Source organism: Lepeophtheirus salmonis, chromosome 14 (assembly GCF_016086655.4).
Source record: "Lepeophtheirus salmonis chromosome 14, UVic_Lsal_1.4, whole genome shotgun sequence".
NCBI lineage: Eukaryota > Metazoa > Arthropoda > Copepoda > Siphonostomatoida > Caligidae > Lepeophtheirus > Lepeophtheirus salmonis.
The window spans coordinates 25,311,308-25,329,119 of NC_052144.2; the positions used below are offsets into that span (position 1 = coordinate 25,311,308).

At 31.8% G+C, this 17,812-nt stretch overlaps 1 protein-coding gene across 2 annotated transcripts; it reads left to right on the plus strand.

Annotated features, from left to right (window-relative positions):
- The first annotated feature begins 327 nt into the window (after positions 1–327).
- On the plus strand, positions 328–16,145 carry LOC121129300 (uncharacterized). 2 transcript variants are annotated; one of them, XM_071893402.1, is made up of 6 exons: positions 357–542; positions 11,647–11,751; positions 11,819–12,519; positions 12,946–13,396; positions 13,464–14,749; positions 15,356–16,145. In XM_071893402.1, exons 4-6 carry the CDS (start codon positions 12,955–12,957, stop codon positions 15,989–15,991), a joined length of 2,364 nt encoding a protein of 787 aa, XP_071749503.1. In that variant the 5' UTR covers positions 357–542; positions 11,647–11,751; positions 11,819–12,519; positions 12,946–12,954; the 3' UTR covers positions 15,992–16,145. The 2 variants fall into 2 exon arrangements, with proteins under 2 accessions (XP_040580941.1, XP_071749503.1); XM_040725007.2 differs by lacking the exon at positions 11,819–12,519 and having other exon boundaries at positions 328–542.
- The last annotated feature ends 1,667 nt before the right edge of the window (positions 16,146–17,812 follow it).

Sequence of the window (17,812 nt, forward strand, 5' to 3'; positions counted from 1 at the left end):
TCTTAAATATGTATATATGCTAGTATTTGTCTATGTACTATTGGATTTTTATTATTTATATGTATGCATGGTAGTATTTTTTTCGACATTAATTAAAATTCTACCTAGTGCTTAATAAATGTACATTAAGCTGTTTCAAAAAAATATACGTAGTTTTAAAAAATCCTGAACACCTATTTTTTCTATTTGATCTCAGCTACACAAATATGCATAATTTTAGTTTTTCTAGAACATTTTCCCCAACTTTTCAATTTTAGAACAATCAATCAGAATACAGCCCCCATTATTAAACAAATTTATTTAAATAGTCTTTTTTTTTTGTACAAGAAAGTGCCATATATTGCGATTATGAATGATTTATTCTGGAAGTAACTAGACATACAATCCGTAAATTCTTCATCAGAGAAGAAAATCATACGGCCACTATGATCTTTGAGGTCTTTCATAAGACTCCTCCAACGCTTCATACGGAATTGTTGATGCTTTTGAGTCAAGAATGGCCTCCAAGATATATTTGAGGTTTTACTAAACGAATTTAAAAGGTAAACTGAAATCATTTATATATTATTTTTTGTACATTTATTATATTTTACTATAAAAGTGTATTTTAGATTTTTTTCACTACATGAATTAAGTTATGATTGTTTTAAATCATACCATTCCTTCTAATTTTATGACTTTACGACTAACACTTTTTTATTCCAAAATATATAGTTAATTAATATTAAGCTAATAAAAATTTAAAAAAATCAAAAACGAACCCACCTTAAAGAATTTAAGATCATGTCTCTTTATAAAAAACAAACAAATTATAACATTACTGTTATTGCTATTTCATAGCTTTTCAATGATTGATTATACATACTTACCTATCATTGCTTTGATTAACGATATATAATAACTAATCAAAAATTCATCGAAATGGTAATTTCTGCATCTTGAAGACCTCACAAATCAAATTTCTTCAAATCTGTTTCCTTTTGAAACGACCTATACATGTACATGGCAGGGCAGCAAAACGTGGACTGTTAATTAATGTTTATTTTCTCAATAGTATGAAAAAAGTTTATGGACTATTTTTTGATATTAGATTTCCACTTACCTTTTTGTAAAAAAAAAAAAAACTATACTAAACATTTAGTCATTTCATCATCATGAGTGAGCAACAAGCAAAATAGGCAGCGCATCTCAGATCTCCTAGATGCTCCAGTTGAAGTGATGAAGATATCGGACATTGTTAAGTTTTAAATTGGCCAAGATAAAAAAAAAAATTGGAGAAGACTTTTCCTGGATTTCAAGAAGTGGATGACATAATTTAAAGAGGGATACAAAGTTCTTGTTAAGTTTGGAGAATAATATAATGGATGATCCCACTAAGTAGATGAATTGCATCGCCAACGACTTCTTTTTGGCTTCAGGAGGGCTATAAAGTAGAACTTGGGATTAGTTTCTTTCACAAAGAACACTTTTTGACAGAGAACATGAAAGCCAGTAGGCTCCAGAGGTGCAAGAAAATCCTCAAATGGATTAAGGTAAATGAGTCAATTGGGAATTTTTTTTCCCGGACAGGAATATTTTCACAGTTGATCAATTCCACAACTACCGGAACAATTTTTGCCTTGCGCAAACAAAAGAAGAGATCCAAGGAATTTTCCACACCAAATATCCGGCCTAATCAATGGTCCTCGGCGTTGTGGTCTCTAATGGAAAAAGGATGCATCTGTTCTTAGGTACATCATCTTACCATGGCTGAAGACCAACTACCCTGAGGGTAACTATGTGTGAACTCAGAACGGCGCCCCCTCTAACGCGGCTGCCTAGTTAGAGGAGTTTGTAATCAACTCCTGCATGGCCTTCAGGGACGTGTAAAGGCTGTGATTGATAATGAAGGAAGCGATAGGGAGTGAAAAAAGTTTTGCAAAAGTACTGTCTACATGTTTTGTAAACATTATTTTTGCCTTTTAATGATAATGTACAATTATTGATGTATTTCTAAATCCATCTCTCGAGTCCACGTTTTGCTGCCCTATCCTAGTGTACATATGTATACTAGAGAGCTCAAATTTGTTTTGTTTTGTAACCAATTGTTTATGCGTTAATACATCGAAGAATAATTTAATTACAATCGTTCATCTATTGGCACAAATCAACAAAATGGAAGATATTTTGCTGCATCATCCAGTATAAAATAAATTTCAGATTGAATAACTTTTTTTTAAATCATTATAAAATTTTGCTGTAAATAAAATAAGGTTCATATTTATGATTGATTTCTGTCATCATTAAAAGTTTAAATCCTAAATTCTCAATAATCAGATTTGATACGAATCACTGAACTAAAAATATGTTCGTGATCAGTAGACCAGTCTTATTCCAAACTTTTTTCGAATTTTGATTATGGGTACTGGAGAAAAGTAATCATGTGGTATGACTATTATCTATTCAAAATAGCATTGTACTACGAGGTCATCTTTAGGTCGCACATCTCGATCAAATTATGAAAAAGGCTAATACTCCTTACTTAGTGAATATAGATAGCAAGAAGACATTTTTAGTTATTTTACATAAAATAGTTTTAATAGACATAAAGTTGCACTTTCTATATGTTTGCCCCACCATCTAATATATGCAAATTTATGCCCCCTACGTAAGTCTTAACATTCCTTTTTTGGCTCGGGATTCCGAACCACGAGAGTAGAAATTATAAAATTAAATAAAATAAGAACTATTGAGACATGTAGGCAGCTTTCAATCTATTGATGGATTGCTTGGTTGGAGTTCCTCTCCTATTCAGAATGAAGTAGTCTAGGTATTTTTTTAAAATTTCAAATGGATCTTCATACAGAGTATTAAACAGCCCCTTAATAGGAGCGCTCATGATGACCGATTTGACGAAGTCTCTTCTCCTCGGATGAAATTTCATCATTAACTGAAATATAATGACTAGGTCTAGGTTCACTACTTGGCTGGAGAAACACCGGTATCACTTCTGGGGTCGTTCTCAGATAGAATAACACCCTATGTAGTGCATTTGCCCAACATTTTTGAGTCTCAGTTAGGCGATCTCTCAATGCTTCTTTTAATGCCATATGTGCTCTCTCAATTAGTTCATTAGCCTGGGGATACTAAGGCGTGGTTTATTTACAATTGATCTGGAGAGATTACTACACATTAACTTCCACACTTCTGAAATAAACTGTCTTCTTGTCCTGAGTTGATATCTTGTATTTTTTGTGATTTTGGACTTCAGGTCGGAGTAAGGAGTATCACTCAAACTCTCCTCCTCATTGTCAACGACATCAAGAACTTTATCGTCCACAGCCGACAACAAATTATAATATTTTTCAGTCTCTTCTGAGACCTTTAACAATCCAAATTGAGCCTCAAGTCGGCTAAAGCCGGACTTGGGTTTGTCCGGCCAAAAGAGGATAATTTTAACTTGCCCTACCACTTGAGGGACTTCTACAACTCATCCACTTCACTTACATCGACCTCAACAGTTTGGTTTTTTTTTTTAAATAAGAGGTCTTATTTCATTAGACAATTTGAAAAATACTGATTTTATTCTAGTAAAATCTATAAACATTATTATTCAACACTAAAATCCTTAGGGAGAACCGGTTTAGCTAAAATCCAAGGTTATCCTTTAAAAGCTTGATTTGCAAGTCTTGTCTCTAAGGGAAGAGATGGTCCTTCGAGTCGGATAGATAAGGTGAATTTCAAGACGATGAAGTTATTAGTAATAGTGTTTATAAATATTGTGAGTTATTTTACGAATGTGTGAAGTCATCTGAGGAAGTTATAGAAGAAGATAATAGCGTTCTAAAATAGATTCAATTAGGATATCTGGAAAAGGAATATTTGTAGGTCTGGAGAAACATCAGTGTGGATTAGAAGACATTGTAGAAGTAGATTTAGTGTTGAAAATAGTTGAAAGGACTTATAAAGTATTAAAAAACCGTAACAGTATATTGATACGAATTAGAAAAATGGTTAGAAAATTAGAAAGAAAGAAACAGAACAAAGAACGTGAATTAGATATTGATCCTATTATTAAAATTAAAGGATTGAAGTCGTCTTTGGAAAATGAAGTAGTTCTAGATATAAGTCAATTTTGTAAAGACGAAGAAGATGATGTAGGAACAACAAAAGGGCATTCTTTGAACGGAGCTCAATAACATATTTTTCTCCTACAAAAAGGTTAAACGACAGAAGAATAGAAGCATCATTACCAATAACGCGAAATGATTTACCCTGATAAAGAAGCAGGGAGCAATCTTTACTTAGATTTAATTATACTGAAGCAAAGTTAAGAAAAACCCATTTTTACAGGAGAGTACAAAAATGTTTTATCGAAGAATTATGATCATGAATTTATTAAAAAAGTACCTTTTGAAGTAAAAACCAATCATCATTTTATCTACCACATAAGTCAATTTTGTCAATTTGAAGAAGTTGATGTAGGAACAAGAAAAGGATATTCTTTGAGCAAAAAGGTTAAACGATGAAACGATAAAAAAAACAAAAAACGGAATTAGCCCCTACATGGATTGCCATCTATTTATGCCTGCTCTTACCATTTAATAAATACAGACCAGTTCCCAAACAACTGTTTTGATGTAAAGCACCTATAGTCCAATAATTTACTTTATCAGGATCTTCTACAAAGCATATTACACACCTAAACCCATCAAAATCTAAATGCAACCATTTTTGACACTAGAGGTGGGAGTACCCTATTTTGTACCCAACATCCGTCTTAATTTTTTGGCCCTCCCGAAGTTTATATTTTAATTATTAAAGGATTTGGACCCATTTCTCAAATTATCACACAAGAAACTCGTAAGGATGAAGCTTTTGGATACTTCGGTATAACTATCCATAGTTGCAATTGGTGTTAAAGGGTTTATTGTATGAGTCCACCATATATTTACCGTAGGCTTGGATTCAGACACAAGGACAATACTATAAAAAAATTTGAAAAAGTTTTTTATCAAAAATGGTCTTATTGAGCAAAAAAGAGAAAAAGTTAGGAAAATTTGATGATTTTGCGTATAGCGCACCTCATTTTTTTTTCTACATTTTCAGAAATGAAAGTTAAATTTTTCTTATGTTTTTTTCTGTTTATGCTCAATACCGTAGCTTTTGAAAATAGTTAACTTTACTGTGAAATCGTTGTAGTTCATGGACATCGCACTCTGTAGAAGTTATTCGAACGAATAAATGTCCATAGTTTCGCGTCCCGGTCATTCCTAGAGAAAAAACAATATACTTCACAGATTTACATACCAATTTAAGGAACATTAACAAAAAAAGTTAGTAATCATCATCAATTTGTGTAAAATAAGGAATAATGCTGTATTTTAATATTTATGGACAAAATGCAGAGCATTTATCTCATTTCAAACTTTGAACTAGATGTGCTACCTAATGATGACGTCGTAGGAAAATGAAATTTTGTATAGGTTATTTCCTTACCTAGTCCACCTTTTCCGAAAAAAGTTGAAAAACACCGACCTATTGATCAGCACGTTAAGTACTACTATAATTGAATATGGAATGGGTGACTTGATATTATGTACCTTGTGCATGCATATAATTTGTATCTAAGCATACTTACCAAGTGCAAATATTTTTTTATTTTTTTTACACTTGACACATTAAACGTCCAGAGCCTTATCCTCCTAAAACTTGCTTGACAGAGTTTTTGAGAGAATTTACATTAAGAGTGTCAACCACCTTACATGTCTTTGTATCAATATCAGGGGCGTCCCCAGGATTATATTTAAAAAAAAAAAAAAAAAAAATTCTATAAAAAAATTTCAAAAATCTCCAGGTTTTCAGATAAATCAAAAAACTCAAATATTAATTTTTTGGAAAAAAAAAATCAAATATTAAACTCTTTCGAAAAAAAATTCAAAAATCTAAAGGTATTTACAAAAAATTAAATTTTTCGGAAAAAAATTTCAAAAATTATATTTCATATATTTAATTTTTTTTTAAAAACAATTTTAATTTTAGAAATTTTTTTCAAAAATCTAACTATTTACAAAAAATTAAATTTTAGTTAAAAGCAAAAAATCCCTAATTTGGGGAGGAGTACAACCCTTCCAGCCCACAAATTGTAAACGCCCCTGCCTATGGAATATTTCTATGATTTAGCTTCAGGGTTTTACAAGGTCTTCAATCCTGATTTCCTTTTTCCGCCAGTTAATGTTTAGTATTAGGAATTCCAGCACCTAGTTTTAATTTCAACTTATCATTCCATTCGACATGGAATTTTACTGGCTGTTTTCCAGCTATCAGACATGGATATGTGCAGAAAATCAGAATGCAAAAATAAATCAATTTTTTTTTAGAACACAATAAAAAAATCAAAAAGCTATTCGAAAAAAATTCAATTTTTGGAAAAAATTTCAATTATTTAATGCTTTCCTCTGCTGCATAAATTGCCCGAATGAGGGGAAAAATTTCTAGTTAAAAGCTAAAATTCCTTAATTTGGGGAGGGCAACAGGCCCTCCAGCCCAACCCCTGCAGATGGATCTATTTGCTCTTAATATATGTGTGAGTAGATACATTCCAGAATGATGTGATCAGGGAAGTTCGTTCTATTCCATAGATTATTCATCAGTGGCCAACACATTCATACTATCAGGCGATTATATTGAGTAAATTGTAATAAACAAGATCAGTAGGTTTTTAGATCAACAGATCTGATCAAACAGATGAGCAATGCCAGTTTAAGAAGAGGAATGGCGGCACTTGTCATAGGCTTCCTATGTTAACGTAAAAAATAGGGATCCAGAACAAGTTATTTCCATTTTGGAAAAAAAAAAAAAAAAGATTTGAAATGAAACACAAATATAATGGAAAAATATATCTCTGCACATGCACTTTTGCTACCATAGGGACTGTTTGATGCACAAGAATAGACACTAGGGCACCCTTTATTCAGTCAAAACTTGTCATTATAGCAAAATTTAGAAAATATAAGATTTTTTATAGTTATTTTGTGAAACACTTCAAATTATTCCGCGGTTAAAATGGTTACGGTCGACTTCAATATTTCAAAAGCATTTTATTCTATTAACATATATAATAACTTTTCTCAAAAAATAATACAGATACTTTTTTTTCTTTTTTTATACAAGTTTCAGGATGTCACTGCTACTTTTTAAAAGTCAACTTGATTTTATTAAACAACAATTTAAATTAAACTGTTATAACGGCTGTGTAGCTTTATATAGCCCCCTTTGCGGTCTATAACCCCTATTAACTCATGTTTGGGTCTTTGAAACCATGAACTTAATCATCAATCCCCAAGCATTATGTGATGACCTTTGTAACCCATTTTTATGAAGGGAACATTTCGATTTATTTAAAAATGGTATGTTTTCATATTAGAAAAAATAATAACTATAAAATTTTATGAATTGGAGAACATGCTTTTCAAAAGATAAAAATAAGTGTTGTGTTCTTTGCAACACTTAATTTCAGAGAAAGTTTCAAAAGAAGTTCAGACGTTATCTTTGAAAGACAGTATTTTTTTATTGAGTGGTAACACTGATAGTCCACGAGATTTTAACTTCAAGAGTAAGTTTTCCCGGTGTTGTCCAGGACATTAAGAAATTATAAGGAATTCTGAACTCCTCAGCTTCATATAAAACAAAAAATAAAAACTGGACAATTTTAAGAATTATTCTCGCTGCATATTTTTATGTATCTTTTCCCACTTTTTTAAAAGAATATAGAGTTGGTTTGCACGGTGTTGCCCGGGACACTTAGAAATTCAGATTGTAAAATATTAAGAATTATTCTTGAGGCATGTTTAACGGAGATTATAAGGTTTAGAGAAGAAAAATATTAAAGTCAAACTATCGTTCACTGATCTTTCATATTATTGTCAAAAATCCTTTGTCTTATTCTCGCTTCTTTTTATTTCCTTCTCTAAATATTATAATCTCCTTTAAAAAAGTGTACAAAGATACAAACCAACATGCAGGAACAATCATTCTTAAATTCTACGGTCTTTATAATTATTTTATTGTTCATTTAATTGGTTAGATGGAGTTATACTGATTAAGGATAAGTAAATATTATTGTATTACATTTATTCCGTCTAACCTATGAATCTTTTGGTGAAGTTCATAAACATAAAGTATATTTCTTTCTCTAGGAATCACGTGGGTGCAAACCTACACACATTAAGTTCAAGAAAATAACTTTTGCTAAGCGTGTTGTCCATAACTACAGCGATTCCATACGGTCTTCTATTTTTTTTATAGGAAAAAGTCGATTGTTCGTCGTAATATTCGTTTTTAGACAATTGTTATTTTAAGGCCGGTATGGCCTTGAATGCCATAAAAGTTGTTACTAGAACCGTTTTTAAAGTCTTAAAAACCTCTATAAAAAAATTCAGAAAAATTGATTCTTTAATTTGGCTGTGATTGAAGGACGAACACTCACACCTACACAAAGGCATTCGCATTTAATAAATAATTGCCACGATAATTAGTGGAACAGAATGCTAAAATCCCATTTTTAGTATTCAGAGTTAAAATAAAATGTTGTACTGTTAATTAAATGTGTATTCTGGTGAATGCCGTTAAATGTTGTGTTCCGTTCACAAACCCGAATTTGACTACTTATCATCCTAACTTTATATCCCTTATGCCTAGTGTTCTGTAGGACCTTATATTAGACGGAGGACCACGGTCCAGTCTAGTTCCACTTGTCAGTGCTTAAAGAAGGTAAAATCTATCCCTCGTGACGTCAATGAGGATTTTGTTCCTTTTTTGAAATTAATCTGCTATAGAATATAATAAGTCATATAACTAAGTAAAATAAAATATGTCCGAATTATATTGTATTATAATGAATAGGAATATGTTTTGCAAAATATCTGCAATAATCATAATCTTATTTGACCTAATGAACAATCAATATTTTTATGAAAAATTAGAAAGACTGACAGTTCAGGAGCGGTCCTAAGGACCAACGGTCTTAAGAACTGGTCCCAAGGACCGACGGTTTTAAGAACTGTTCCCAAGGACCGACGGTCTTAAGGATTGGTCCAAGGACTTTCAGTCCTAAGACTGGACCGAATCAATGAGGACTGACACAACACTACTTATACCTAATACAAAATAAAACAGGAAGAAAGGGTGGACCCGGATACTTGATATATGTATATCTTTAAAAATATATATACTCATATAGAAAAACCACCCGCATTTCTCTCGTTTTTTTAACATTAGTTTAATTAATTTTGACTAGAGTGATACCTTAACATACGGATTTAATTCTCTCCTATTTACTTTAAAAAAAAAAGCCCGTAAGTCAAAGTTATGAGTATATAATGAAAGAGGAACACCCGGCTTTTTGTAGTTGCTAACTGAATATGTGTTTTCTCATTTTCTAAAACTGTTCTTATTCTTCTTCCATTATTGAGGAGAGAACATATTATACGTAATATAAACTATAAAGTGTAACAAAGAATGGGTTTGCTCATGAATGACATAGAGGAACGCGGAGAAGTAATGAATGTAAATCCTTGTTGGACTCGGAGTAGAATTGAGGATCGACATGACACTAATTACTCCATATATCATTGCTAGAGTAGGGGTTGCGTTTATTCCATGCATCTCATAGCTGATCACAACTAATTTGATGATGCAGCATAACAGCTAAGTTGCTCTCCTGCAAGACATTCTTTTAATTGTTCGGGGTGAGGACGTTATTTATTTTTATTTTTTCAAACATGTGGGTGGATAGTATTATTTTCATCTATGGTAATGAAGCTTAAAGTGGTACCTTTGTCAACTCTCGACAGTGCGTATCTCAATAACAACTCGTATGGCAACACAAATTTTTGCCCAAAATATACCTTGTATGGTGGGCACTCGTATCTCAAGGTATAATTGTACTATACGAGCAAATAGTACGAAAAATATGATCATATATTACTAAGTTGTAGAATGTGGATACTTTTTGCTTTTGGCTCAATTACTCGGAGGTGGTTTGACTCAGACACGTCAAAATGTAATAGAACATACCTGCTATTGGTGGAATCTATTTAAAGATGATACAAGTCATTAGTTTTTTACAAATTGCATTTGAAACTGCCTAATGTTGTAACTGTCCCTGCAAATAGGGACGAGCCAAAAATAAAAGAAATAGAGAAAATTAGACTGATGATAATTATTTTAGGCTTAAATAACTATTCCTTTTAAGATATGTACTTATTAACTTTCCATGAATTGTAGCAGATTAAGATATGTTATAGAAAACGGATCAGTATTAAAGAACAGAGAAATTCACTCTCACAATCCTCTTCAGGGCCCTTCCCTGTCTAAAAAATATGTTTGATGTGTGGTATAAATATATAAAACAATAAAGAAGAATAAACAATGCGAGAAAAATTACAAACTTTGTTGCAACTATCCCCTCTGTAATGAGCGTTACGATATTCTCAAATTTATCTTCTATGAGTGAGTTTTAAATTTTGATAAAATTATATTAACTGATTGCAAAAGAATCGATACTAATTCAATTGATATAAGTTCTAACTTACTTTTACTTACTTCATGACCCCTGTCAGAATGTTGAGTGGGGCCCTCATATATGAGGATAATCCCAAATCACCCTTCACAGACCCCTTTGATGATCCTATCAGCCACGGATAAGTTGTTGGCGAGGCGATTCATCGATTTGATGGCCCTCATTGATCTTCTTCTCCAAATTGGATAGGAACTCTACTAGCTTCCCTTTTAAATTGTGCCATCCACTTCCTATTTTTCTGGATAGGTATTTTCCTTCATTCTTCATTTGGGCCAGCTTGAAAACCAGACTCCTGGCGCACTTCACAATTTCCATAGTCCTCGTAACCTCAATCTAAGCATGTAGGAGATCTCAGATGCACTCCCTTTTGGGGTTTGGCTCACTCATGATGATGAGATGGTGAAATGTTTATAATAGCTTATTTATGCACAAAGAATGGCTGAACCAGAATGTCAAAAAATAATCACAAAACCTTCCTGTATTAGTGAGAAAATAAACATTAATTAACAGTCCATGTTTTGCTGCCCCACCGTGTACATACTATATAAAAATGCTTATCGTTTTACTGGAATTCTTAGAGATATTTATTCAAGATTTAACAATTGAAATGTTATCAATACAGTGATTTTTATTTATATTATTGCATTTGTACTTTAAATATTCATGAATAAGTCTACTAACAGTTCATCTTTACTTCACATTTCTCTACTTCATTAATAAATGGCACACACAATCCAACCCGTTTAAGGATCAACTCTTAGTACAAATTTTCTTTTATAGTGGAAATTTATAAAATTCCTGAATTAGTTATAAATAATAGACTGCATAGTATATAATAAATTCGATAAGACAGATTTTGTCGGTCCTGGCTTAAGCAGATTATAATGTACTATATAAAAATGTATTAACTGAATTTACGGAACTACAAGCTGATACACGCAACCTCTTACTTCATTATAAATGCCTCAGAAGAGGGGGAGGGGGATGAACATCTTCAATTTATGTAAGGTTTCTCCACGATAATCCGTAGTAAACACCTTTAAAAGTAAAAGCAGTGTTAATATGTTTTATTTTCTTCATTCTAGGATTTCCTTTGGAATCCTCAACGTCTGCTCCATAAAACTACTCGCTTAGAAGATATTTATTCCTCCATGGATTTTAAATAGAGGGAATGTCTTCAAATGATTCAAGTAAGTTTATTTTATATACTATAATCATTTATTGATTTATTCTCTACAAAATCAATTAATAATTCAGGATGACCCACTCGGACCTTTGCCGAAAAGAAGGGATTGATAAAAATATGATAATATTATTCATAAAAAAGAAAGACATACTAACAATATGTAGTTGTTGAAAGTCACTTTGAATTTTTCACTGATTTGTCATACGTTATGGGTCATGAAGGTCAGACATAACTGACTACTTATGAATTTAAATATTACGTTAAGGAGTCAGGTAACTACTTTTCATCCTATTCAATAGTATATACCTTTCTCTCTTACGAGAGAGCATAATCCCTGTGAAACATGTTCAAAGAAACAAACAAACATGGAAAAATGAAAATAAGCAACAACCCAAATGTCTAAGGATACTTGGATAATAATTATTATACTGTACACGTCTATCAAACAACACATATTGTGTAAGGACACTAAAATAGCCTTACCAATAACGAAAGACCTGAAAAAGCAAGCACCTACTTACACACATAAATATCAACACACACGCCCAAACTTTAAAAAAAGTAATCATATTAGTTATTATGTAGTTGCTTTTGTGAAAGAGTCTAGGGTGTTCGGACTCAAAGACATACGTTTTCCGTGAGTGAATATTTACATAGGTTTCCGTTCATTACATAGTTTCCTCCCATAAAAGTCCGGATGGGAGAGTTTCTTGCCGGGAATACATTCTCCATCATTCATTTTTTATTTTGTTCAAGAGTAATTCATTTTCAGGTAAGATATACATTGGATATTTTATATGTGATTAAATCTACATCCTTAGGTTTTTGATAAATAGGCTAAGCAAACTTTTATTTATTGTATATATTATGTGCACAAGAAATAAAGGGTAATCAGAATATTAAAAAAAATAATACTTTTCTATGCTTCTTTACACTTTATTAATAATATCAAGCTTTTAATAGAGAGAATAAAGTAACTTTCCTTATTGTACAGTATACTACTCATTCTTTGGAAAATTAGGAAAGTTCCTTGAGATTATATTCAAAAATTGCAGAATGTTTTACTTTAAACTATCATATCTTCCTCTATATGGGCATATTTGTTTTTTATTTAAAATTACTTATGTCACGAATATATTTGATCGAAAACATTTTGCACCTAATTTTCTCATGTATTGTTTCATTTTTACATAAAAAGAGTCATTAAATGGGGAACTCCAACTCCTCCTCCAACCGTGGACGTCATGGAGATAGTAAAGGTCAACAAAAATCAGATAACGACTCCAAATCTGAATCCAAGCCGTCGGTTATACTCCCTACGGAACCTGGACGGCCAATTGTCAAACTAACAAAGATTAAGACTGATGACAGTGAATTAACTGATGAGATAACACTCAAATGGAAGGGCCCTTCTCGTCGTGGAAATGTCAAAATCCAGGGTTACTTGGTGGAAATGTGGGATCTGGGTATGAATGAATGGGTACGTGTTGTGGGAACAGATGATCCGGGTGTTACAGAATGTAGGCTCTCTAATATTCTATCAGGGATGTTATATCGCTTTCGAGTGAGTGCAGTGACGGACGCTGGGCTCTCATTACCCTCGCTTCCTTCAGAAGCTTTTGTAATCAATATTCCAGGTGTTAATATAGGTTGGTATTACTTGATATAATGCTCATTTTGCGTCTTAATTGTGATAAATTTATTTACTTCCTATAGCTCCCTATTGGGTAACAACCCCGAATCATAAATATGCATATAAAATCCATGATACTCTTCACTTTAGGCTCGAAGCCCTTGGCACTCCTCACCCAAATTTCCACTGGTATAAGGATGATGAACAAATATTTTTAGCGGACGGAATTTCCATGGTGCATACACAAAATGCAACCGAACTTATTGTAGACAATCTTCAACCAGAGGATGTTGGTGTTTTAAGATGTTCTGCTGTTAACACTATAGGACGGATTAATTGGGAAACTAAAATTAACTTGATTTCACCTCCTGAATTTGATGTGGGAGGCTTGAGAAGAAAGTACCGATTTCGAGAGGATGAAATTATTCGAATTAAATGTCCTCTAATTTCTATCCCCAAACCGGATGTTAGAGTTTATCGAAGAGAAAATGAAATGAAGATATTAATGGAATCAGGGTTCGTGTTGATTCAATCTATTGATAATATCGTTTTTAAAATTGAATCTGCTTCTACAAAACACACCGGGATTTGGACTTTAGAAGCGGCCAATGAGCACGGAGTATCAGATATTGAATTAAATATAAAGGTAGAATCAGTGCCTAAAATACCTTCACGTCCAACTGTGGAAGTGGGACTCACAGATGTTATGCTTTCGTGGGATCATGATACAGACAACAATAGTGCAGTTCGTTACCTAATTGAATATTATAGGGATCAATGGGCACTGTGGCTCAAGGCTAAGTATTCGAATACTTCAGAGAACATTCTTGTTTCTGATCTTATTCCTGGATCATATTATAAGTTCCGAGTGAAAGCCATAAACAACTCTGGAACGAGTGATCCAAGCGAAGTATCGGAAAGTGTAATGATACGTGGTCACGTTGAAGATATCGATGGAGATTTAGAGGATCTTGTTGATAAGGAGCCTTACTTTAGCCAATCCAACTCTCGTCGAAATAAGTTTAAAACAGAGTCTTTCCGGAGAAAGGCAAAATTTGCTTCTCTCTCTGAATTATCTGTCAAAAAAAAGGAAGATAAGGACGACTCAACAACTACTACTCAATCCCAGAAAGAGAGGCAAGCTTCGCTTGAGAGGGAAGTTTACTATGATAAAGATACAAGAAAAGAAGTCGTCACATATTTCAAACCCTCGGTCCATGAAAAGTATAATATGACACGGGATGAGAGTGATAGATATAAACGTAGTATGTCGGAGCTTTGCTCAAAGTTACTTCATATTTCTTCCCATTCACTTCAAAAGCCAAATTATAATGATAATAGTAGACCTTCTAATCTTACTCAATCAACGGTAAGTATTATCATCAATAAATCAGTAATAGGTTTGGTCATGATCAAATAAGATGGGAGGTCAAATAAGTGTATTTCAGTTTTCGGCTCATAACTTTTTGCTTTAAAATATGATAAAATGTTTACATAAGCTATGGCCTATCAAACTGCTCATTAAATTTATTAAAATGATTTTATGTTTTTTTGGGCAAAGTACAATCTGTTAATGATACAGAACATTGATTCCTGATGTTTTTAATATTAATACAAACGTTTGTTATTTGTTTGATATTGTCTTCTACACAAAAGAGTAAGCTTTAAACATAATTAACTTTAACTCTCAGTTATTTTAGTGAAACAACATATGAATGTAGATGATTTTTTTCTTTAGTTGAAATTTTCAAGATTTTATTTATTTCCAAATTAATGTTGCTTATGTAGAACTGATAGTTAAGACCTATAATAAATACAACGAAAAGATGAAAAACAATTTATAAGTTCATTTAATTTCTTGAGACAAGCCTTTTAACGTAAGGATCACCTCTTTTGAGCCCACTTGACCTTGCCTATTTTATCATAAATGTTTAGTTACCTAATATTTAATTTTGATATACCTTTCGGCTTTCAGTTTTTCCAATCAAAGGATCAGTTACATGAGTCAAACTTTTTAGAATCCTTCACGAATTCAAATCATCATCGCTACTCCTTACCAGACTATCCTCCAGGTCTTGAACCACCTATACCTCCTCCAAGAAGATTAAAGAAAAAAAAACGTCGTGAAAAGTCTGCTGTTGAAAAAAGAATTGAGAGACGAAACGCACATCGTAGCCTCAGTGAAATACGTGGACGGATTTCTTCTCTACAAAACCTTTTATTTTCAAAAAAGGACGAAACTATGAGACAAAGGCGTGAAGAGGAATTATCTTCAAAGTCCTTGCATTCATTATCCTTCTTTCTAGAAGCTGAAGATAAAATCCGACCAGCTCCAAAAGTTATTAGTGTTCAGAATCTAACAGGCCTCCTTGAGACACACTTCCTTGTAGACTCTGATGAGAATATTATAGATAATATGAGTGAACAAATGGACATTAATCGATCCATTGAGAGCTCTCAATATAATATATCCTCGTCTAAAAATCCGACAGACACAGAAGAAGATATCACACTCGTTCAGTCTACTAATGATTGCACATCCAGAACATTGATCCCTGATGATTCTAATATTGATAGTGACGTTTCTTATTCTTCCATTGATTTGGATTAATCTGTTTGTAGATATACATGGATAATCCTTGTAATTTTTTATAGTAAAATGTAGGACTTTTTATACTGAAAATTTACTATTTATAAAATTAATAATAATAAATTATGTGTTCATAATATAAATCACGACAATCAGTCAAGTACCCTTGTTTAAATATTCAATGTAGAAAACTCCATTTTCATTTTGCCATTTGATTTGTTTATATCATTAAAAATGCATTTACGTATAATATAATTAAATACCTAAGGGAAGATTTTCTAGCCCTTTGTTACTTTTATTGTATCTTACAAACTTTCTTTTAAAAAGAAAAAAGAAATAAAACGAAAATTAATAAGTAGCTATTCATAATTATACTCGTATAATTATTGTTCCAGAGTTATTGGGAATTGTTCACAGCTTAACACAAGCTCATTCGGATTCAACCAATCAACACAGCACTGAAATATAAATGTATACTCTATTGGCTTGACAACGGTTGATTTTTCTACTTCATTTATCCTTATCAGTGTTCTGAACGTTGATTGGTTGACTTTAAATTAGCTTTTGTTATGATGTAAATAATTTTCAACAATTGTTGAATAATAATTTCAAAGTTGGGAATAATTGGCTTACTAGTTTTAGGCCTTCTTTCTGTTTCTTTTTCGAGGAAAAGTTGTGATATGCAATCAAGTCAACGCCTTCTCAACGTTTCAGAGCACTGATAAGAAGGAAATATGTAAAAAAAATCGATGGCTGTTATTCTGTGCTAGTAATTAAAAAAGTCAGATTGAAATTCCGATCTAATTATGAGTAGCGATCTGAAAAAAATGTGTTCACATATGAAGTATGTTTACATGTATTTAAAGAAAAAAACGTATCTACTAAAAATTTTCAAATAATTGAAATTGTAAAATAATCATTTTCTGGACAAGGCGCCATTCAACAAACATATAGATTCATATAGTATTTTTTTGTCAGTTATTTATTTTCTATTTGTTTTTATCTTATTAGTGTTCTGATCAATAATGAGTTGAAATGTAATGAGTTATCGCTAAGCTTAGAACAATGCTCGTCTATTAAAGTACCAATTGATTTTCGGCATTTTTGTCTTCCCCTATTTGGTAGAAAGGTTCCGAGATAAAATTAAATTATAAAAATAAATATTAAAGATAATTTCGTCTAGATTGGGAAGATAGGGGTCAACTTAACAACTAACTTAAATATTTAATTGCTGAGGTTGCAATTATGGTTTTTTTAAAGACACTCTGAAATGTTTAAAAGGTGCATGTCTTTTGAATAAATATAAAAAAAAAGTGTTTCAAAAAGTTTTAAAGTGTACATTTTTTTCTTTAGAAAATTCAACTATTTTCCACATATTCTGTAAAAAAAAAGCAATTTTTTTTTTCAAAATACTAAACAAATAATATCATATCTATTAGATAAATGGATTATAATACATAAATAACTTACTTAAGTTAAAAAGGGATCATTATTGATTAAATGGAAGAGTTGCAATATCTAAAAAATGATAAAAAATACAAAGAGCACATTTAGGGAAGAGACCCCAATTGTCGTAACTCAAAAATTAGAAATATTAGTATTATTGCCTATTTGTCATCATATAAGTATAATATTAAAAATTAATGGATAAAAACAGAAACATTTTGAATTGCACCCCAATGTCATCTTATTCCGAAGAGCATTGTTAAATGACTTACTTCAAAAATAAATACATTATAATAATCTAAATATAGGTAATATTAGTGACATTTTTGCGGTTAACGGTATCAATAAATCTGGATGAACTATTTATTTTTTAAATCACGCAGCCTCTCTATTATA

Bases quoted from the DNA above. Each gene is read 5' to 3' on its own strand.
- LOC121129300 (XM_040725007.2), top strand. From the start codon at position 12,955: ATGGGGAACTCCAACTCCTCCTCCAACCGTGGACGTCATGGAGATAGT. The intron at 13,397-13,463 runs GTTGGTATTACT...TACTTCCTATAG, and splicing joins TATTCCAGGTGTTAATATAG to CTCCCTATTGGGTAACAACC. The intron at 14,750-15,355 runs GTAAGTATTATC...TTCGGCTTTCAG, and splicing joins CTAATCTTACTCAATCAACG to TTTTTCCAATCAAAGGATCA.